At 41.7% G+C, this 23,309-nt stretch overlaps 1 protein-coding gene across 2 annotated transcripts in view; it reads left to right on the forward strand.

Annotated features, from left to right (window-relative positions):
* dgki (diacylglycerol kinase, iota) overlaps positions 1-23,309 on the forward strand; it is a 162,741-nt gene that overhangs the window by 100,472 nt on the left and 38,960 nt on the right. For both annotated transcript variants that reach the window (XM_060903143.1, XM_060903144.1), the window contains exons 12-19: positions 5,262-5,322; positions 7,246-7,359; positions 11,625-11,750; positions 14,070-14,148; positions 14,264-14,319; positions 14,434-14,496; positions 14,742-14,815; positions 23,145-23,256. In XM_060903143.1, the coding sequence (XP_060759126.1) occupies positions 5,262-5,322; positions 7,246-7,359; positions 11,625-11,750; positions 14,070-14,148; positions 14,264-14,319; positions 14,434-14,496; positions 14,742-14,815; positions 23,145-23,256 (685 nt within the window). The remainder of the gene's footprint in view (positions 1-5,261; positions 5,323-7,245; positions 7,360-11,624; positions 11,751-14,069; positions 14,149-14,263; positions 14,320-14,433; positions 14,497-14,741; positions 14,816-23,144; positions 23,257-23,309) is intronic.

A 23,309-nucleotide genomic window follows, 5' to 3' on the forward strand; every position in this document is an offset into this window, starting at 1 on the left:
CTGTCTTGCCTTCTTTGCCCCTTTACCGTCCATTATTCTGTTCTTAAAACTTTGGTTATAAAGCACTTAAGAGTGTCAGGATTAAAAAAAAAAATACTAGTCAAAATATTTATTCATAGCTACATATATGGATAGTCAAAGCCAAAAAAGTGCCTTTCAAAATGTGTCGAGCTTCTAAATAATCATAAAAAGTGTATGTCCTAGCTAATAATTTTCAGCTGGTGATTTATAAAGTAAAGCTTATTATTATGGCTGAATCTCAAATGGATTAAATGTTCTGGGCAGTGTATGTCACCTAAAAAAACAACAACAACAGGAAAACCTAGATAAATATCAATGACAAAAAATTATAAATAAAATTGAGCCTAAAACATTAATGTTTATCAGGGCTGGGCAAGATGACAGCATAATATCGATGTTGTGATAAATTATGTCACAATATAATTCCCTAAGATATTTCAGGTATTGTCTATATTTTTATTACAGTTACAATTCTGGATGTTAAAAATGAATTGTAAAATTTTACCTTAGAATTTTTTATTTATTACATCATTTTCAGTTTTAACTAACATATTTTTGTGATATATATTGTCATCGACTGTAATATTGCCCATTATGATGTAACCTAATTATTATTATTATACCCCCGCTCCGAAGGAGGGGGGCATACTGGTTTACCTCTGTCCATCCGTCTGTCCATCCATCCGTATTGCCGTCCGTCCGAAACACCCTTTTTCTCAGCAACCACAAATCATAGCCACTTGGTACCAAACTTCAGCTTGGGGTTCTATACCGTGTGTACCGTTTTCTGGTCTGTCCCACATCAACTTCCTGTTTACCAACTAAATGTATTTATGAACCATGTAGCATGGATTTACAAAATTTTTGTAACACTTTTCCCAGCAGCCCTGTGATGACCTGGCGACTTGTCCAGGGTGTACCCCGCCTTTCGCCCGTAGTCAGCTGGGATAGGCTCCAGCTTGCCTGCGACCCTGTAGAACAGGATAAAGCGGCTAGAGATAATGAGATGAGATGAGACTTTTCCCAGCAACTACAAATCACAACTGCTTGATATTTGGTACCGAGCTTCAGCTTGGGGTTCTATACCATGTATACCGTTTTCAGGTCTGTCCCACATTGACTTCCTGTTTACCGACTGAATGTATTTACGAAACATATAGGGTGGATTTTGATGCTATTTCAAGAAGCAAAATGCTATTTCAAAATGACAGTTTACTAGGATGCTATTTGAAATCCCTGGGGAGAGACACTGCTCTTTACGTTCTCGTTTCAGGGTTAATTATTTGTTGAAGTCAACATTCATAATAAGTGTCCTATTCCTTCGATTGCTTGCATTCTGATATAAGCGAGAGCGGGGGGATACGTAAGTGAGCAATAGCTCACAGTTGATCTTGTTATGATTTATTTAAGGATTCTGGTGCTGTTTTGTGTTTTTGTTATTCCTGTCATGTTGTGTTGTGTTATGTGCACTAAAGCACTGCTGCATCAGTCTCATTAGGTACAGATAAAGCAAGTGCTAAATATCAGTGGCACCTCTGCTATCAAGTGGTATTTTGGGTAATGTAGAAAACCATTAACCAAAGGGAAAATGTCGATCAAAGATGTTTAAACTAAAAAAAATCAACTCAGAATTTTGTTACAAAATAAATTTTGAACCACTAATTCCGTCCATCCATTATCCTTAACTGCTCATCCTGTGCAGGGTCGCGAGCAAGCTGGAGCCTATCCCAGCTGGCTATGGGCGAGAGGCAGGGTGCACCCTAGACAAGCTGCCAAATCAAATCGCAGGGCTGACACATGGAGACAAACAACCATTCACACTCACACCTACGGTCAATTTAGAGCTACCAGTTAACCTAACCGCATGTCTTTGGACTGTGGGGGAAACCGGAGCACCCAGAGGAAACCCACGCAGACACGGGGAAAACATGCAAACTCCACACAGAAAGGCCCCTGTCGGCCACTAGGCTCAAACCCAGAACCTTCTTGCTGTGAGGTGACAGTGCTAACCACTACACCACTGTGCCGCCCTCGAACCACTAATTATAACTGCTAATTATAAAGATTAATATGTGAGTCTTTCTTACTTTCATACTTGGAATTTTCCTTTAATCCTCAAATATGTTTGAATACTAAATCTAAAATTTTGAATGTAATTTTTAAAAGACTTTAAAAGCTAGCACTAGTCACATCTATAACTATACAGTAGTTTTTTTCTTGAGAGTGTTCAGTGTTCCAGAAGTTTCTCTTCTTCACTCTCTGGTCTTAGATCATGCCAAGTCCCCACTTGGATCTGCCTCCTAATTGAGCTGTTTTCTGTGGGCAGTGCAGCATGTCATAGCGCTCGCAGGGGCTCTGCTGTTTGTTCTGACCTGACAGAGGGGCTTAAAGGTCCTAGGCAACGGTCGGAGGTGAAACGTACGGTAGAATATCAACTTTATTGTGTAGAAGAATGACCCAAAAAGTGAATTCAGTCTTCCTAGTGTCTAATTTGCACCCTAAAATTGAATAAAACGGTTAAAATATACTGTTTTGCCCAATTTCCGAGGGTTTGTTTACATCTCACGTATGCGCACTTTCACCGCCAGGGGACCGTTGTCGTGACGTCATTCAAGCCAAACAGACCGGAAGCAGTTCTGTGTTTACCTGCAAACCGAGCACACGTGTACGGACTTTGGTCGTGAGAGGTTGTGTAAAATGTCTGAAAGCGATAGCGATTTTGAAGCAGGAACTCTCCTCCAAATTAAATATCGAGAGGTGAAACCATACATGTATGAACCTATGGCCATTGCAAAGCAGTCGGTGAATGTGGCTCACTGGTTTGACCATACAGCCTCGGAATCGGATAGCGACTCTGCCGACTCTGATCACGGTGACGCCGGACCTCAACAAGACTTGTGCCCAAGCAATTTATCCTGGTAATTATGATAAATTCCTACTTTCGTCGTAATACTAAAAAAGAGCTCTTTTGAAGAATAATTAAACCGCCCTCCTTAGTGGATATAGGTAATGAATACTTGACAGTGCGCCGGTAGGCCACATTAGCCTGCCATCCGTGGCATTATGCATTTTGTCTCATTTCCACAATAATTGTACAGGACCCCTCAGGATTCTTGACTTGTCAATTGCAAGCAAAGGTAAAAATGTTTACCTCCAATCTTCTCCTTTTTGCTTGAGCATTGCTGGTCCGTTTCTTCTTTGACTGCTTGATTTTGTTTCACGCGCACAATCCACTCTCTCTGCCTCATCTCCTCTTTCGGAAAAAAACAACCCTCTGGCTTCACGCGCACAATCCACTCTCTCTGCCTCGTCTCCTCTTCCGGAAAAAAACAACCCTCTGGCTTCACGTACAAAATCCACTCGCTCCGTCTCGTCCCCTCTTTTGGAAAAAGCCAACCCACTCGCTCCGCCTCTTCTCCTTTTTCGGAAAAAGCCAACCCTCTCGCTCCGCCTCTTCTCCTTTTTCGGAAAAAGCCAACCCTCTCACTCCGCCTCTTCTCCTCTTTCGGAAAAAGCCAACCCACTCCAGGGGCGCAGATACGTTTTTTGAACTGGGGGGGACAAAGCTGCCAGCAAACCAACCCCAACCCCCACCCCCAACATGTGTTGTCAACATGTGTTGACTTTCTAACTATGCCTGTGTGTTGCGTGAGCGGCAGTCAGTCAACAACTCTTCGCAAAGTTTCCTTATGAAACAATATGCTCGCTGAAATTATGGCAGGGAACGCCAGATTAAACATTAAAACTGCCTTCTGAGCACTGTATCTACAGGCTACCACCGAAAGAAGGAGGCTACCAGAAAGGCATCTCTACTCTGTACGATTTTACTTTCACTACGACATTACTTTGAACAGACTATCAAAAAATTGCAAGGTGATATGATAAAGTAAGGCACAGTTTACTTACAGTCGTTGTTTTTTGAAAAAACGATGCAATCGTTTTCTGCCTTTTCGGTTTGGCACCCTTCATCATGCTGTGTTGGGGTCCTGAACTAGGAGCTGTCCCCGATATGCCTGTCAAACTTGTTGTGGGTAACCATAGCAACCAAGCTCGAGCTCGCAACCTGTGCAGTCTGCACAGCTCAACCAACCGAATATCAGTCTTTGTTTTGTTTTATGTGAGTTGTTGCAACTATGTATGTACTGCTGTGCACCTCAATAAACCGAATGGTAATTAGTCTTTTGATTTTTCCGTGAGGTTTGCCTTATGCAAAGAAAGACAGCATAGACGTTTTTTCCTCCCTATACTGTAAGTGGGGGGGACCGAACGAGGTGAATTTAAATCTGGGTGGGACGAATCCCACCCGTCCTACCCTCTATCTGCGCCCGTGACCCACTCGCTCTGCCTCTTCTCCTTTTTCAGAAAAACCCAACCCACTCACTCCGCCTCTTCTCCTTTTTCGGAAAAAGCCAATCCTCTCGTTCTGCCTCTTCTCCTCTTCCGGAAAAAGCCAATCCACTCTCTCTGCCTCTTCTCCTCTCTCGGTAAAAGGTAAAAACTTCCTGAACCGGTCCCGTTGTTACAGTTCACTGCACAACAATAAGGCATGGTTTTTCTTTGGAAATTCCTGAACGCATTTCTGCACTCAAGCCGAACGGCAATGTAAGTAAATGGAAGTGGACTCAACTCAAGTGGTTTGTTTGTCTTAAATGACGTCATGCACCGAGTGGTCACAAAAATAGCCGAACAGAAATTCGCCATGATCCGCGCTAACTTATTTTAATTATTACTTATTAACAATACTTCTTGGGACCAGAAGAAAATTACAGAGGGTTTTTTAACATATAAAGTTTCAAATGGGCATAAAATTAAAACCATTGCCTATGACCTGGAAAAGAAACAGAAAGAGAGACATGGAGAGAAGATGCCAGACAGAGACAGAAAGACATACACAGAGTGACATAGAGAGATGCAAAGGCAGAGAGAAATGAATACTGATCGAAAGAGCAAAGAAAGAGAAAAAGAATGCAAAAGAGGGTAGAACCCAGCTGGTGGTGCCTACTGCTGAGCTTAGCCTGACAGAGTGGTGATTAAAGCCTCTCTGCCAAAACATGCGTCTTTAACTGGGCTTTAGCCAGGAGCAGATACCAGCACACTGATCGCCTGCGCCTGTTCTGTTTAGAAAGAGAGAGGCAGGAGGCTTATCCAGTGCTGCACAATATTGGTTGAACAGAATGTTTTTATTCTACTCCTAGATTTATAGCTATATCATATGACATTTTTTTTTTTTTTACACTCAGGTTGGAGTTGTACAGGAAAATGCCAAATCTTCGCATCCTTGCCTGTGGCGGTGACGGGACGGTAAGTTTTGACCCCAAGGTGAGCGGTGTGCACCATAGCAAGCTGGAAATACTGCATATCATACCACAGCACTGTGTAATCCTCGTCAGTCAGAAGGTGTTGATTAATTGTTACCACCACAGCGTGGCTCTGAGAGAAGTGCTGAGTGCAATTCCAGTGACGGGTTTCTATTAATGCACTCATTTTAATACATTCTCATCATTCACGTGGTTTTATACAGCAAGCATTTCACATCATCTAAACATAATAATAAATAGATTTTATACTTTTAACTTCAAAAGAGAGAAAAAATGAGTCTTGAATGAAGAAATGACTATTTGTAGCTACTATAATGTAAGTGAAAACAGGAATTAACTTGTCTTGTGGACACTTCACAATATTAAATGTGACTTTAAACAGATAAAATGCATCGTGTCATTCTTTAATAAATTAAAAGTTGTAGTAGGTAACAAATTGCTGTGGTGTAAGAGGAATAAAACACGACAGGGCATGCTCTCTCTCTCTCTCTCTCTCTCTCTCACTAACAGCTTTACCCTGGTCACGGTCACGGTGAATTTGGAGTCTATATCAGGAACACTGGGCATGCTTACCTTCATTCATACCGAGAGGCAATTGATCTTAATCAGTCTGTCTACTGGCATTTTTTGGGAAGTGGAAGAAAAGCAAAGAATCTGGAGGAAACCCTGTATAGGGCATGCTGTTAAAGGAAAACGAGACCATCAGTGACGACGTAGCTCACTCCGGCCCTGTCTAATACAGAAGAAACGATCTAAAGTGGGCCACCTTATGCAATAAATGTTGCAAGCTATATACACTGTATATAAGCTATATACAAGCTATATACACCCTAGGAATACCTTCCTATTTGCCAGAAATAATCCAAAACGGCAAGAAATTGACTGAGATTAGGCGATTTTTGTTAAACTGCTCATTAAGGCTTAATTCGTCCATAACTTCATTAATAATTGTAATTCAGCAAATCTAGGCAGAAGTTATATACACCCTAGGTACCCCTACCTTTATGCCAGAAAGAATCAAAATCGGTGAAGAATTGAGGGAGAAGAAGCAATTTGTGTGGAAACTGCTCGTTAGGGCTTAATTACTCCATATATTCATTATTAATTGCAGTTATGCAAATTTGGGGAGAAGCCATATGCACCCCAGGCAGACCTATCTTCCTGCCAAAAAGAATAAAAATCAGTGAAGAATTGAGAGAGAAAAAGCGATTTTTGTGAAATGTGGACAATACTGGATGGACGACGGACAGCACATGATGGCATGGGCTCATTGCCTGTCAGCCAGATGAGCTAATAATCAATGCTATAGTCATGTGATGCATTACCACCCTGAAGTTTTATTCCTTTCCTCAACAGCATTCATTCCATATGTCATTGTTTCTTTTAAAGATTTTTTTTGGGCTTTTTTCACCTTTATTATTGGATAGGACAGTGTAGAGACAGGAAATGAGCAGGAGAGAGAGACGGGGAGAGATCGGGAAATGACCTCGGGCCGGAATCCAACCCGGGTCCCCGGATTTATGGTATGGCGCCTTATCCACCTGAGCCACGACGCCCCCATGTCATTGTTTCTTAATCCAGGTCCTGCAGCTATTGGTATATTCTCTGCTCCCAGCTCTCCTAATTAATTCATTAGCTAATGAACAAGCCTGAACTGGACTGAAGTGGGTGTGTTAGAGCAGGGAACATGTGCAGGGTATGGGTACTCCAGGACCTGGATTGTGTAACACTGCTATAAATTATACCTGCTCTCTTTGTTCACGCCAATCCATACAATCTCCTAGCCGATTTTTAGTGTCATAACCTAAAGGAGGTCAAGTACAAAATGTTTAGATCTTATACAGATCACACTGACTCTATTATTTCAGAAAGTACACAATGTGTGTCTGTGTGCTGATTGCTGCAGGTGGGCTGGATCCTCTCTGTGTTGGACGAATTGCAGATGAGCCCACAACCTCCTGTTGCTGTTCTTCCTCTTGGCACAGGAAATGACCTCGCCAGGACACTCAACTGGGGAGGAGTGAGTCATCTTCTTCCTGACCTCACAGTGTAGAAAGCAAAAAATATATAAATGATTCATGAACTGGAAAACATTGATTAATAAACCATGTGCAACCTGGCTTCCATCTTTCAGAGAGCACTCAGTTGGTGTTGATGCTGTTTCGATTAGCATCATTGCCATTCAAAATAAGTGCGCACAAAACAAGAACAGGCCAAATATAGACCAGAATAAACTCGGAGTTCTAGTTTTAATTTATTTTCCTGGAGCAGTCATCTATCTATACTACTACAGGAAGGCTGTCTGTCTCTCTGTCTTTCTGTCTCTCGGTCTGCTCACCTATGCAAATTGACACGGCTGGACGCACATACTCCATACTTTGCACATGGATTGGTCTAAGACAACATTTTTGATTTTCCAAAACATGGGATTAGTGCTAATCCAACACACTATTAATTTCCTATAGGCTACATGCTCACGCTCCGTTTCGTAGCCCTCAGCCTCTCGCCTATATTACATAGCTAGGGAGATCGGCGCCACCAAACGTGCCATGAATGGTGTGGGAAGGACTTTAATACCCTGTCCACACTAGGGATTTTGTACTGATACGAAACTACTTTCATACCGCAACACCTGTCCACACTAGCAACTACTGTATACCGGTACTGTAGCGGTTTAACTGTATCGGTACGAAACCCGCAAATGTATGGGTTTCATACCGGTACAGTATCGGTACTGTAGCGCTTCGCTGTAGTGTGGACAGATGAAGCGTTTCTGTATCGATACAAATATAATGCGCATGCGCAAAGTCACACACCTCAATCGATGTCTTCGCTGAATAAAATAGTGAAGAACGGAGATTCGTTTGTTTCTTTCTCAACTGCCTCGCGCGTTTTATACGATCCGACTGAATAAATGACCACCAGAAATACAGACTGTACACTGACAACAAAAAGCAGACACACGTTGTTTCATCCGTACGGAAGCCGAGAGAGGCCCTTCATATAATCCTTTTTTTTATTCACCTTGTTATCCCGAGATAACGACATAATTAATTCAGGATCTCGAGAAAACAACACAACTAATTCGAGATCTCGAGAAAACAAAACAATTATTCCGTGATCTCGAGAAAACAAAACAATTATTTCATGATCTCGAGTAAACAGCTGAGAAATAGTTCATTCAGGTGCGCCAAGAGACTTGTGATATGCTGACTTTGGGGCTATTTCTCATTCTGTATAGACGCAACTTTGGTCATTAGAATGTCTGGAATAATCGATCACCTAATAAGGCAATATTTTGATCAGGGGTTGACACAGGGAGAGATTGCATTAAGTCTTTTAATAAGGGATCATTTAAAAATTAGTCCGTGGCACCTCCGCAGAAGACTGGCCCGGCTTCGTCTCTACCGACGGAGATACAGTGATCCAGCTGAGATCATGAAATAATTGTTTTGTTTTCTCGAGATCACGGAATAATTGTTTTGTTTTCTCGAGATCTCGAAATAACGGATGCCATATATTCTCGTAAGGAAGTTACTCGGTAACCACGGAAACATTTTGCGCACGCACATTTCAACTACTGTGAAAGAAAACCGCAAACATTTCTCGCTAGTGTGGACAGATGCACTAAACTGTACCAGTATACTTTGTATCGATACAGTTATACCACTTTCGTACCGGTTTAAGTGTGAACACAGCATAACTTTGACATGCTCATGCTAACACACAGCCTCGGTGGGAAATCCCCTCCCCAACCCGCCTGGGAGTTTTGAGTGTACAGGACCTCACAATCAGCGCTCCTCACTGGAGACTTTTATGCTAGGGCCAAGTAGGCTTACACAGGGCACAACATGTAAATTGTTACGTGTTATTAAGATACATCATTCGGTTGAAAGCAGTCTGTTATGTTATCTCCTTAATTGTTTGTGTGTGCCAATATGGCAGCATAAAGTTGGTGATAGATCCATCATATAAACTCGCCTCCCTGCACATAAAGCTTCAGTTACTATCAGGTAAACTGTCACTGTGAATCTATTGTTTATACTCCGATGTGTAAACATAACAGTAGTGGTTAATGTGACGTTTGACCCCTGACTCCTCAGGTAGACTGTCCAATTCCAAGCAACTGTATGACCAAACCCTAGGACCAACACAGCACCTGTGAAGAACACCATTCAGAGGAAATCAGGTTCACGGGCAGTAATTACTAGTAGTTACAACAACAAAAGTGACAGCATCATCGTTCCAGTGTCCAACATGGAAGATGTGTATCTGGCCATTTGTTTAACCAGCTTAATCAGCTGCAACACAATTACTGACAAAGCAAGAACTTAAATCGTCAGCAGTAATATGAACAAATCCACACCAGGACAATTACAGTAATCGTAATTTTTAACCTGTTTTTGATGAAAATATGACAAAATGAAAATAATGTTGTAGACTTTCACCTCATTAAACCGCCAAAGTCATACCCAGTGTGTTTGTTTGTGCAGTTGTTTGTTTGTTTGTTTGTTTGTTTGTTTGTTTGTTTGTTTGTTTGTTTGGGGGGTGCCAGAAAAATCGGTTGTTTGTGCTGCTGCTGTTTATAAGCAATTAACCTTTTTAAAGTCGTGGTTTATTCAGTATTATTCAGTAACTACAGTGAAATGAATAGGAACGATATATAGTAATAACAATAATACTATATTAATTAGCATGATGAATGGGCTCACGGAATGGTCCTGGAAGGTTAAGGGATTACAGTATTTAGAAATGTTTGACAAATAAAACACCAAAATGAGGGTGGCACGGTGGTGTAGTGGTTAGCGCTGTCGCCTCACAGCAAGAAGGTCCGGGTTCGAACCCCGTGGCTGGCAAGGGCCATTCTGTGCGGAGTTTGCATGTTCTCCGCGTGGGTTTCCTCCGGGTGCTCCGGTTTCCCCCAAAGACATGCAGGTTAGGTTAACTGGTGGCTCTAAATTGACCGTGAGTGTGAATGGTTGTCTGTGTCTGTGTGTCAGCCCTGTGATGACCTGGTGACTTGTCCAGGGTGTACCCCGCCTTTCGCCCATAGTCAGCTGGGATAGGCTCCAGCTTGCCTGCGACCCTGTAGAACAGGATAAAGCGGCTAGAGATGATGAGATGAGAACACCAAAATGTTATTCTGATGACACAAACAGCACCAGTGAAGCAGACTATTCTCTGTGTTTTTGTTTTTCACACTGCATATGCAGCCTGCATAACCAATCAGAAGCAAGCAATGTTGCAAGACCCACCCATGGAGTTTTTTGTACTGGAATGGTATTAAATAGAAAAATTGTGGTGCTAATAGTTGTTGCACTTTGTGTCGTGCATAAAAGCCTGTTCTGTATTATTGTTGTGGGTTTGTGTAATGTAAGGTGCAACTATTAACACCTTCACATGTAACAGGAGCTTATCTTCAAGGTCAGCTCTGTCAGCTTCTCCATCAGCGCTTCAAGCTTTAAGCAAGAGTGTAATGAAAGCATGCTTCTGATGCTCATTAGCATCTCTTCTAATGAGAGCGGGGTTTCTGTGTACCATCTCTGAAGCCTCTCCAGAGGCAGGCAGCTTCAAAGCAGACAGGAGTGGAGGGAAGGGCTTGGGTGAGGCATGGGGTTGTCAAAAATAATTATATTCACTTATGAAATGCTGCATTAAATCTGTATGGCAATTGCATTCTGGTGTTGACTATAAAGTCGTGATGGATAACACAATTATTGTTTCTTTACAAATTACATAAATGAGGCATAACGATCAGCTACGGGGATAGGATTTGTTTATTTGTGTGCTTGCATATTAGGTATAGAAACAAAAAGCACTTATTGTCTAATTTGATTTTTGGCTTCTTAAGTGTAGATTGAGTGGTGAAGTGGGCTTGGTAATGAGGAGGGCTAACTGAGTGATTATTCTCGAAATATAAAAGCCCTTATTCTTAACTGTTTTGTCAGTAATGCTGCTAGTGAGAGCTGGAAACTAGCAAGCAGTGACCCTGACAAGTCTGGAGTTCTTCTTTCTCTCTACCGTCCTTTCATGTTACAGGTGAAATAGTGTTATTGTCACCATAATGGCAGTAAGGCGCCTGCAGCTGGTCTCTTTTTGTACATTAGAATAGATGCTGTAATCATCTCAAATGATGTGTTCAAATGCTTTGTTTATCCTTTGAGGAAAAAAGGTCTCTATGGGTCACCGTAATGGCAGGTAATGACTTTCTAAGGGCTTTAAAGTGACATCACGCTTAATACTGACACTCCGTCTCTGTCATCCTTTCTCTCTCTCTCTCTCAAGGGTTACACAGATGAGCCGGTGTCTAAGATCCTGTGCCATGTGGAGGATGGTACCGTTGTCCAGCTTGACCGTTGGAATCTGCAAGTGGAGCGTTCACCTGCACAGCCCGAGGAGGGCACCCAAAAGGTGAGGAACGACAGTCAGAGGTCAAGAGAACTGATGTACAGTGGTATGCAAAAGTTTGGGCACCCCTGGTCAAAATTACTGTTACTGTGAATAGTTAAGCAAGTTGAAGATGAAATGCTCTCCAAAAGGCATAAAGTTAAAGATGACTCATTCCCTTTATATTTTAAGCAAAAACAATTTTTTATTTTCATCTTTTACATTTTCAAAATGACAAAAAACGAAAAGGGCCCGAAGCAAAAGTTTGGGCACCCTGCATGGTTAGTACCTAGTAGCACCCCCTTTGGCAAGTATAACAGCTTGTAAACACTTTTTGTAGCCAGCCAAGAGTCTTTCAATTCTTGTTTGAGGAATTTTCATCCATTCTTCCTTGCAAAAGGCTTCCAGTTCTGAGAGACTCCTGGGCCATCTTGCATGCACTGCTCTTTTGAGGTCTATCCACAGATTTTCACTGATGTTCAGATCAGGGGACTGTGAGGGCCATAGCAAAACCTTCAGCTTGTGCCTCTTGAGGTAGTCTATTGTGGATTTTGAGGTGTGTTTAGGATCAATATCCATTTGTAGAAGCCATCCTCTTTTAAACTTCAGCTTTTTTTTTACAGATGGGGTTATGTTTGCTTCCAGAATTTGCTGGAATTTCATTGAATCCATTCTTCCCTCTACCCGTGAAATGTTCCCCGTGCCATTGGCTACGACACAACCCCAAAGCATGATTGATTCACCCCCATGCTTAACGGTTGAAGAGGTGTTCTTTTCATGAAATTCTGTGCCCTTTTTTCTCCAAACATACCTTTGCTTGTTGCTGCCATAGAGTTCCATTTTAACCTCATCGGTCCACAGGACTTGTTTCCAAAATGCATCAGGCTTGTGTAGATGTTCTTTTGCAAACTTCTGATGATGAATTTTGTGGTGAGGACGCAGGAGAGGTTTTCTTCTGATGACTCTTCCATGAAGGCCATATTTGTGCAGGTGTCGCTGAACAGTAGAACAATGTACCACAACTCCAGAGTCTGCTAAATCTTCCTGAAGGTCTTTTGCAGTCAAGCGGGGGTTCTGATTTGCCTTTCTAGCAATCCTACGAGCAGCTCTCTCTGAAATTTTTGACCTCCACTGTTCCCGTTAACTTCCATTTCTCAATTACACTTCAAACTGAGGAAATGGCAACCTGAAAACGTTTTGCTATCTTCTTTTAGCCTTCTCCTGCTTTGTGGGCCTCAACCATTTTCATTTTCAGAGTGGTAGGAAGCTGCTTAGAAGAACCCATGGATGCTGATTTTTGGGACTAGGTTAGAGGAGCCTGGATATTTATAAAGCTTTGAAATTTGCATCACCTGGCCTTTCCTAACAATGAGTGTGAACAAGCCATAACCCTAGTAATTAAGGTCTGAGACCTTGGTCAAAGTGATCTGAGTGCTCAAATCTCCTTGGGTTCCCATACTTTTGCAAGTTACTCCTTTCCTTTTTTCACTCTAAAATTGTACAAAACCAAAATAATACACCAATATTGTTTAAAATGTTGAAAAGTGTGTTTCATCTTTAACTTTATGCCTTTTGGAGTTCATTTCATCTTCAACTTGCTTAACTGTTCACAGTAACAGTAATTTTGACCAGGGGTGCCCAAACTTTTGCATACCACTGTACATTAGAGGCTGATGTACAGGATATTCATTAGAGACTCTACATGACTGTGTTACACTATGTTTATATTGCAAAAGCCATAAAAAAGTGAAAGTATTGTCACTTTCCACAGTAGGAGGCAACATTATGTTTTTTAAAAAAGTTTTTTACCCATAGTAAAGTTTTTAGTGTTTATCTACACCTTGTCTTCACGCAGATTGTTTTAAGTTTAAGCCTCCAACACAGTTTGGTCAAATCCTCTGTACCTGCCTATTCAGTAACTTGTTCACTGCATTGGGTATAACATAATGGGTTATGTAGAGCAGATTATGTACAAGAGAACTCTCCTTTTGACATTCAGCCACTGGAAAAGATTGATTCCAATAAGTGCCTATTGTAGATTACTTTGAAGAAATATATTTTTTTTACACCTTCTTAGAGAAATACTGTATGTGAAGGTTAATAATGCTATAAGTAACATATTTATCGAGACGCTGCATTTGGCTATGTGGTGAGTCAGTTCCTAAAAAGTGCATGTCTTAATATCTCCCTTTTATGTTATACTGAACATGCAAATATAGATTTTGCATAGATAATATGAAAGCATGAGTAGTATTTGAATAGGAAAATTCATTTTGACAGAGTAGACATGAGAAAAAAGAATTTATTAATCTTTAAAATGTGTACATTTATCCCTTTCTCCAGCTTCCTCTGAACGTGTTCAATAACTACTTCAGCCTTGGCTTTGATGCTCATGTCACCCTCGAGTTCCATGAATCTAGAGGTGAGTGGACTTGCAACTTGTACCATGTCACGGTAATTGTATACTGATTTTACAACTGAAATGAAATTCATCTTATAGCTGTCCTCCAGCTCAGCATTCTGTGTCTCTCCTGCAGAGGCCAACCCTGAGAAATTCAACAGCCGCTTCCGCAACAAGATGTTCTATGCAGGGGTGAGCACAACTCTGAGTGCCAGAGCTGAGAGACTCTAGGCTGTACAGAGACGGATTAATAAGAGAGAGTGGGAGAAAAACGAAGTGACTGTGTGCGTGTCTCTGTCCCCTCAGGCTGCCTTTTCCGACTTCCTACAGAGGAGCTCCAGGGACCTGTCCAAGCACGTCAGAGTGGTGGTGAGTGGCCCATGTCTTCTGAAACTTTCTCTTGTGAGGAGGCATAGACATGGGTGTTTGACGTGCCCTGTCCAATCCATTAAGCCTAGTGGCAGTGAAGGCCACCCACATGCCACCCAGCTAATCTTACCCAAGTGTGACATTCTTGCTGAAACATACTCTGTGTAACTACCACAATTCTCAGTTTTTGTGTTCGCCTTTTCCCACTGTGTATCTTGCTGTGTCCTACTGATTGGCCTCTGAAGTGTGATGGTACAGATCTCACAGCCAAAATCCAGGAGCTGAAGTTCCAGTGCATTGTCTTCTTAAACATTCCCAGGTTTGTGAATGAATTTAAGAACCCTCTATTGTGCTACTAATCTATTTACTGTTTTGTCCATGAGACCTTTGAGAGCTACCATAAGGAGTGAATCTGCTCAGTATTCAAACCTGAAAATCTCATTCTATAGATTACACGCTAGAAAAAAGGATCTCGCACACGAAAAGGATCTTCATCTGTCCTTCTGGGGAAACCCTAAAAGTTTTTATGTAGAAGCCTAAAATGAATGGTTTCCCTCTCATAACAGGTTTCAAGTAGAACCTCTGTAGACAGGCTGAAACGTTAAAGGATATACGCAGAACCTTTATTTTTAAATGCATTTCTGACTGGATAGTATCTCCATCCTTGACTCCTGTATGCTGCATAAATTGGAATAAAAATATATATTTTTGAGAGTTAAAATCGACCGCAAAGTTGGCATTTGAGCTGCCCCGCTGAGCCAGCCAGCCCTGAGTGCATGATGTCACAGCGGTAACCGGTTTTAATGCCGAGGCCTTTTACAGCTATAGACCCAAGTCATATCAATAAAAATTTATGGTGAAAGTAAGAAATACCGTCACCGACTTGCTCAACTAAGACTGATTTGACTTCATTGATTGTGGGTTGACTCTCCTTAAAACAGGATGGGTGTTATAACTTATGCAACATACATGTACATGCATGCATTTTCACTGATAAAACGTAAAAGGTTAATTAAATAATCAGATGAACTGAGACAATCACATTCTGAAGCAAATTAAATAATCTTATACCGGTAACTTAAATACAAAATACAAGTTACATATATTAATCTAAATGCAGGTAAACTACGAGTGTTGTTGTTTTTGTTGTTTTGTATCCAAATGAGAGTCGCAGCTTACCCGTCTGTGTTCTCGCTTCTTGTGGCCGATTGTTTTGAAACAATCTGACTTTCAGTTGTTCGTTCAGTTCTCCGTTCATTCGATTCTTCCACGTAAGGGCGAGATATTGCTGCTGAGGCAAGCATATCCAGCGGAGAAATCAGATGGCTGGTCCACTCATTCTCCATTTTCTCTATACTGAGTACTCCGCCATTACTGCTCAGCTCAGGCAATTACAAAAACCTGGCACAGGACGTCACCGGTTTTAGCAACACCCATGGGGAGGTCACTGCCCGAGCGATAATATGTCCCGTTCCGTCCCGGGTTTTAGCAACAACCCTCGGCTCACACTCCGGGAGAACTGGTGCAACTGAACTTGCTTTCCTTTTCTTGTAGTTTTCTTTTCCTTTAATTGTTGGTACTGCATTCTCTTTCAGTACGGGCTTATAGCCAACGCTCCTGAACAGATCAGAGGTCTTCAGTAAAATGTGCAGAGCAGAGGAGAGACCACTTCATAGGCACCCAACGTGCCCGTGAACTTCTTGCAAAATGCGTCCAGATCTTTGCAATTTGAACATTCTTGGGCCGTGAATGCAGCGTAAATCCACCTTCTGTCGTGTTGCTGCACCCGCCAGCGACACATCTACGTGGCATGGTGATAAATTAGCTCAAAATGGAGGATCAGAGTTGCAGTCAGCTCTGTGTTTTAGTATAGACCCCTTTCACTGACGTCACCCGAAACCGGAAGTAAACAGACCCTGCGCCATTTTGGAAGACCAACAAACTCGTGATTAGGGGAAAATAACGGCAGCGGTATGTGAACCCACAAGAATAAAGTGGAGTGGCAAACGACTTAAACAAACAAATCTGAGCTGTTTTACTTATGATTTATTGGCCCAACAGTAGACTTGAAAGAAACCTGTGTGAGACTTGGCAAAAAACTGTGGATATAATGGATAAGTCTGTGCATGATCTGCGGACACTTTGAGGTAAGCAAACGCAAGAAATTCAGATTTAAAACATGCTAAATTGGCCCCAAGTTGATAACTGTATGAGGAGCAAGCCTCCCAGACTTCTACAATTTAATAATAATAATAATTTAGGATGGTTTGGGGCTTGCTCGCTGTTGCCAGGTTGGTTGTTGAGTAGCCTGACTGTTTTTTTTTTTTTTTCTTGCGTGTGGTATCATTGTTGACGCGAGGTTGTTTTTTGAACATGCCAATGTGGACACGATTTCCCCTGATGAGTTATGACTTCAGACGCGATGCGTGTGTGGAGGTGTGGAGTCCGCGTGATATGTGCGTAAGATAGGCTTCTCATGTGTTTGGAGATCCGCGCTCCGAGACAAGCGCAAGCACACACACCCCCAAGGGAAAAAAAGGGGCCCCCCGAAAATATCGGCATAGTTCGAACACTGAGTGTAGGCACTGGGTGTAAACAACAAATAGTTTACAATGTCTGGGTAGCAAACAGATGGCAGAATTGGTGTCCGGTCCTCCTTATGTTTCCATTCTCCCTTGCCCCGAGTCTTATCATATGGGTCAAACCCATCAATCACAACGAGTTTCTCCACATACCGTGCCCTTTGTGCAGCTGGTAATGTACTCACATAACCAGAATTATCATCCATCGTGTCACTTTACTCTCGCTCGTACTTTGTTTTATATTGTGAGTGCATGTACTTGGTCTTCCAATATGGCGCCTAACAAAATCTCGCGGCGCGGTGACGTCATGTGAAAGGGGTCTATAGCGGAAATGGCGATGAGACCAACAGCCTTCCTGCTGTGATGTCACGGACGTCAAGGTCATTCACTCAGACCGCTACCTATGGACCCTTTTCAGTCACGTGACCTTCGTAAACGCGACCGCCATTTTGGACATGTAGTGGACTTCGGCTCAAATCGGTTTGAATGCGAGGAAGGCGACAAACATAAAAGAAAAAGGAGCGAGATGCAGAAAACTGTATTTACTAGTTTACTGTAATTATGATCTGGCAGCTATTTACACCGGATCCAGTGTAAATAGCTGCCGGAGCCAACGTCCGGCCGGGCCGTGAGCGAGCGCGCCGGCTCCGCAGCCACCGGCCCCGGCCGGGCCGCGAGCGAGCGCGCGCCGGCTCCGCGGCCGCCGGCCCCGGCCTGGCCGCGAGCGAGCGCGCTCCGGAACCTCGGACGTTGGCTCCGGCGGCTATTTACACTGGATCCGGTGTAAATAGCTGCCAGATCATAATTACAGTAAACTAGAATGGAATGTTAACAGCAATGTAATGCCTTTTCTGGCTAATTTTATTCGTCTTACCTCCAACAAAGTGGTCACTACACAAGCGTTGGTATGCCGCTATCCATCTTCTCCGTCGGTCAGCATCTACCGGGGTCCGATAAAATGATAACCCTTGCCTTGTTTGTTGATGGTTACTACATCCAGGTGCACAACAACATAGTGGCATGATGAAAGTCTTGCTGAAAATAAACACTTTCTTTGCTGCCGTTCCTCAATGCTGGCTGTGGTAAACTACTGGTAGTACACGTCCAAAATGGCGGCCGCGTTTGTCGTGACGTCACGTGAAAAGGGTCCATATGAATCACTTTAATCGTAAAAATTACTATATTAGATTTATTGTTAATGCTTAAAACTATTCCTGTGCCATTCTTGAGGTCTCAAGGCATTTATAAACAAAAGTGAGGCCATGGTTCTGCATATTTCCTTTAACTATCCAAAGAAGCTTTTGAGCAACCACTTTTCTAAATACTGAGCATTTTTATCCCAGATGGTTCACTTGCAGTCAAGTGCCTGAAAAGTTTACAAGGTGTTTTTCATAAGCACCCTGTATGGGTCCTTAATGTGCACTTGAAGCTTCACATCAATGCTGATTTAACAACAGCCTCTTGCCCAAAACCTTTTGTGATTATTAGCCAGGGCCATCATATCAGAGTGGTTGCTGATGGCAGACAGCAACACAGTGGAGGCAACAAGATCAAAGCCAGCAAGGGAGTAAAAGATATTCAAATGTATTTTTGTCAATTATTTTATTAATATTATAACAAAAACTGCAAATCTGCTGTATGTTAAGCTAATGTGCACAATATTCAAATTCAAATTTATGAATATAATCATCCTGTTTCGGTTTTGGTTCTACATTGAGCACTTTCAATGTTACCCCCTGAAAGACAAACAGAACAGAAGTCTTTGGGGTACTATACAAAACTGTATGCATTGCATTATATATGTAATAGGCATGGGATTCATGTTTCAGCCAAAGAAAAACATGATTTAAATCTATGATGTCACTCTAATGACACAGATGTTTGTTTCAAACATTTATTCAGCTGTTTTTTCTTGCCAAATTCATGATTTTACATCATTGTCATGTTTAAATCATTGTCAGAGACTAAATCTCTGGTCCTTTGTGGGAAACCATAAAAGCTTTTAGGTAGGGGGCGTCGTGGCTCAGGTGGTTAAGGCGCCATACCATGAATGCGGGCGACCCGGGTTCGATTCCGGCCCGAGGTCATTTCCCGATCCCTTCCCGTCTCTCTCTCTCCCGCTCATTTCCTGTCTCTACACTGTCCTATCCAATAAAGGTGCAAAAAGCCCAAAAAAATATCTAAAAAAAAAAAAAAAAGCTTTTAGGTAGAAGCTTAGAACGGAAAGTTTCCCTTTCACAAGACCTTCCAAATAGAACCTCTTTACACAGCCTGACACATTAGGCTATTTTCAGATTATCAATCAAAATCTGATTTATTTATATATTCAATTGGAATTCGATCATATGTAGTAAGTCTGAACAGCCAAAAATCACATGAGATCCAATTTCTACAAATCCATTTCAAACGACATTCGTACGTAGTTTGAAATACAATTATATGTATATATTTGTTTTGTTGACAGGACCGGTAAAGTGAACTTGATCTTTGAATGGAACATGACAAACATTTCACTAGTTCTTGAAAAACACTTGCGCAAGCACTTGATTGAAGAATCTCATCTCATTATCTCTAGCCGCTTTATCCTGTTCTACAGGGTCGCAGGCAAGCTGGAACCTATCCCAGCTGACTACGGGCGAAAGGCCTGACCTGGACAAGTCGCCAGGTCATCACAAGGCTGACACATAGACACAGACAACCATTCACACTCACACTCACACCTACGGTCAATTTAGAGTCACCAGTTAACCTAACCTGCATGCCTTTGGACTGTGGGGGAAACCGGAGCACCCGGAGGAAACCCACGCAGACACGGGGAGAACATGCAAACTCCACACAGAAAGGCCCTCGCCGGCCACGGGGCTCGAACCCGGACCTTCTTGCTGTGAGGCGACAGCGCTAACCACTACACCACCGTGCCGCCCTGATTGAAGAATAAGACTTCAAATTTGTTACCCAAGACCTTGAGGACCAGCAGACTCCAGGTCCATACTTAGTTGACATCACCAAGATGTGGACTTGGAGAAGGCATGAAAGGCTCAAGCAACCGTTTGGGATAAATGTTTCAGTGGTTACGTTCTATTTTAGTTTCGACCAAGTGTCTCTTTAGTCATTGATATATTGGTCCAGTAGCAGAAAGTCAAAATGACTGTAATAATTGTACTACATCATCCGTCTGGTGGGCTGCATCAGTTTTGCTGCATTGTGAGAAAATGCTGCAGTGTGTGATTTATATCCATGATGTCATGAAATGCATTACCGTCACAACCTCATAAAACAAATCCAGTCGCATGACTTACTGCTAATAAACGTGTTTGTATGCAATATGTCAGTGTTTCTCTAAGGCTTTTTGTTTTATTTTGATATAGTGGTGGAAATCGCAACCATTATCAAAGTTATTGTTTTTATTATTGGGTTCTTTGAGTTATTAGTCCATTTGACTGCTCACTCAAATGGATCAATAATTCAAAAACCGAGGTTTATAAAATAGGCCTAATGTGTTCTGCTGGTGGAAAGTTCATAGATAAAAAGCACGATATCTACAATAAATAGCCAAGATATTACTGGACACATTAAAACACTGAGCCTAATATTTGAATAGATGGATTATAGTCAGGCGGTATTTGTTTATATTTGGAGGCTACTTTGCAAAGTTTGCCAAGTCTTGTTTTTGGTAATAATATACAAGTTCAGATATAAATTCATAAATCTGGACTTGTTGTAATGTTTGTAGGCTGCTGTTTCATAGTTAATTATGCAGGGGAACTTTGCGCATAAAAAGAGCCCTGAAACCACATATGGGGAATTGGTATAAAAGTATTACATCATTAATATGCAATTATTATATCCATAATAGGTGTTATTTGTGGCGCACAACCTTTTTACTCAGGTCAAAAGCATGGTTCATACATTAGAAACCCATTTAACCCTAAAAGGACCTAAACTACTGAGTGGGATCAGTTTGAACCTCAGGTGGGGTTTACATTAGACCGTATAAGCGGATCATCAGATTAACGTTTTTAAAACAATTAGCGTGCACACAGCAACACCAATACACGATTCGCGTGCACACAGCAACACCAATACACGGATACGCTCGGCTCCGCAGGCATCCTGCGCTCCAAATCACTCCGCCCTGAACAGCGAGTGCCCTCTGGAGGGTGCGCACTCCGGCCCTGCGCAGCTCACAGAGCGCGCGAGTGAAGTGCACGAGCAGTGATTCGGGACTGAGCCGCTGTGTGTGTGATCCCAGCGCATATCACTTACCACTTGCAAGTGGAAGGATGGCAAGCCTAAAGACAATCATAACTACACAATGGGCAGTATTTGCATCAGTATTTGCAGTATTTTCATACTTTTATACTCTTTAATGAAAGGTGATACAAGGCGGAAGTCCGCGCCGTTTTTCAGCAGTCGCGTCACATGACCAACGCCAGCAAATCAGGAAGGTGGATGTCACAGTGACGTTGTCCAATGACGACGCCAGCTAGAGCTCAGCACAGCGTATCCGCATATTCTCAATGTTTACACAGCACCGGATCAGACACGATCTGGATTGAATACGTGGACCCTGGCGGATTCCCGTTTCCAGGCGTTTTAATGTAAACGGACAGTGCATCCGGGAAGAAAACGAGACAGATACGGTCTAATGTAAACTTGGCCTCAGAGGTGGTGTGGTGCTCAGTCTATTCAACTGACATAACTTTTTGCTTTTAGGAGTTTGTTCCTCTATAGATTCTTTATCTAAAAGTATGTTTGTTTCAAGATTGATGAAAAAAAGTGTTTAACAAGGTGACTGATTTTCTGTTGGGGTCCCATAACTCTGTGAGATTTGTTGCAAAAATATTTCAGCAAGATCTAGTCGCTTCTTTGTGTGTCTATCTTTGCCTATCTGTATGTTTGCATGCTTGTCTCAGATGTCTGCCATAATTAAGAATATAACTCTTTCTTACAAATTGTAGATAACTAGTGAACCTGTTAGTTATAGACTTACTGAAATGTCTGATGCTTATCTGTCCATGCACTCTCCATACACAACCACATACTACAACAGATTCCTCATTCTTGCGCCTATCCTGTAAATATGCTTTGTGCTAATATGCTAATGCTTAATAACAATGTGTCCACATACCAACTCTTCAATAAAAAGCTGGGATAAGTGATTCCTTATTTGAATAAAAGATTTTATAAGACAACATTTGAAACCTGCACGTGTCAAATATAATATTTCGAATTAGAAGTATCATTCGTTTTTTACTTATTCATTAATATGGAATATCAAATGATGAAGAGTTCATTGCATCATAAACGTGGACACATTTGAAGGTAGCTTAATATGCATGCTCTTAGAAAATGCTCATTCTGCTTTATTTCTGGTCATAATATGTGTTACCAATAACTGCTTTTATCTTCGTGTTTTGTGTTTGAATCCTTAGGCAAAGTGTTACTTCTTGATGTAGTTTGGACATAAAAAACCCAGAAACTGCTAGCAGCTTAGTAATAAATGTATCACAGAAATTTCTGAAATGAGAGATTGTGAGCTGAGTTCTGGAATGTAGATAAGCTATAAATATTCTCAAGTTCTGTAGCAATAGTGTAAAATATTTCAGGCTTTTTTACGTTCTCTATGTACTTAAATGTCTCATTTTAAACTTAACTTGATAATATCATGTAAATATATGATTTATATTCACATAAAGTTAGTAAACGGGTAATTTAAAAAAATACAGATGTTATAATGGACAAGTGTTACGGATATATGGTTTTTTAAATGTTTTTACATGCGATATTTAGCATTTCCTTTTTTTGATGACAATGGTGATTGCTGACATTACAACAAGTAAAAATTATTTGTTTGGGATGTAAATAAAGGGTTAATACTGAGAAACCAGACTTGGCAAATTTTGCAAAGTAGGTTACATATGCTCCCTGACTATTATGTTCATTTAAAAATCTGACTTGAGGGGGTCTGTGGAATTTATCTTACAGTTAAATGGGTTCTCTGGCTGCAAAGGGTTTAAGAACCTCTGCCCTATGTGACATTTATGAGGTGTCATTTCTCTGCAGGTACTGTGCAGGGACCATGCCCTGGGGTAACACAGGTGACCACAGAGACTTCGAACCTCAGCGGCACGATGACGGCTGTATCGAGGTCATCGGCTTTACTATGGCCTCCCTGGTGAGTGGCTACTTTATGCGCTGGATGCGTTATGAAAGGTCTGGATATGTCTT

Source organism: Neoarius graeffei, chromosome 21 (genome assembly GCF_027579695.1).
Source record: "Neoarius graeffei isolate fNeoGra1 chromosome 21, fNeoGra1.pri, whole genome shotgun sequence".
Classification (NCBI taxonomy): Eukaryota; Metazoa; Chordata; class Actinopteri; order Siluriformes; family Ariidae; genus Neoarius; species Neoarius graeffei.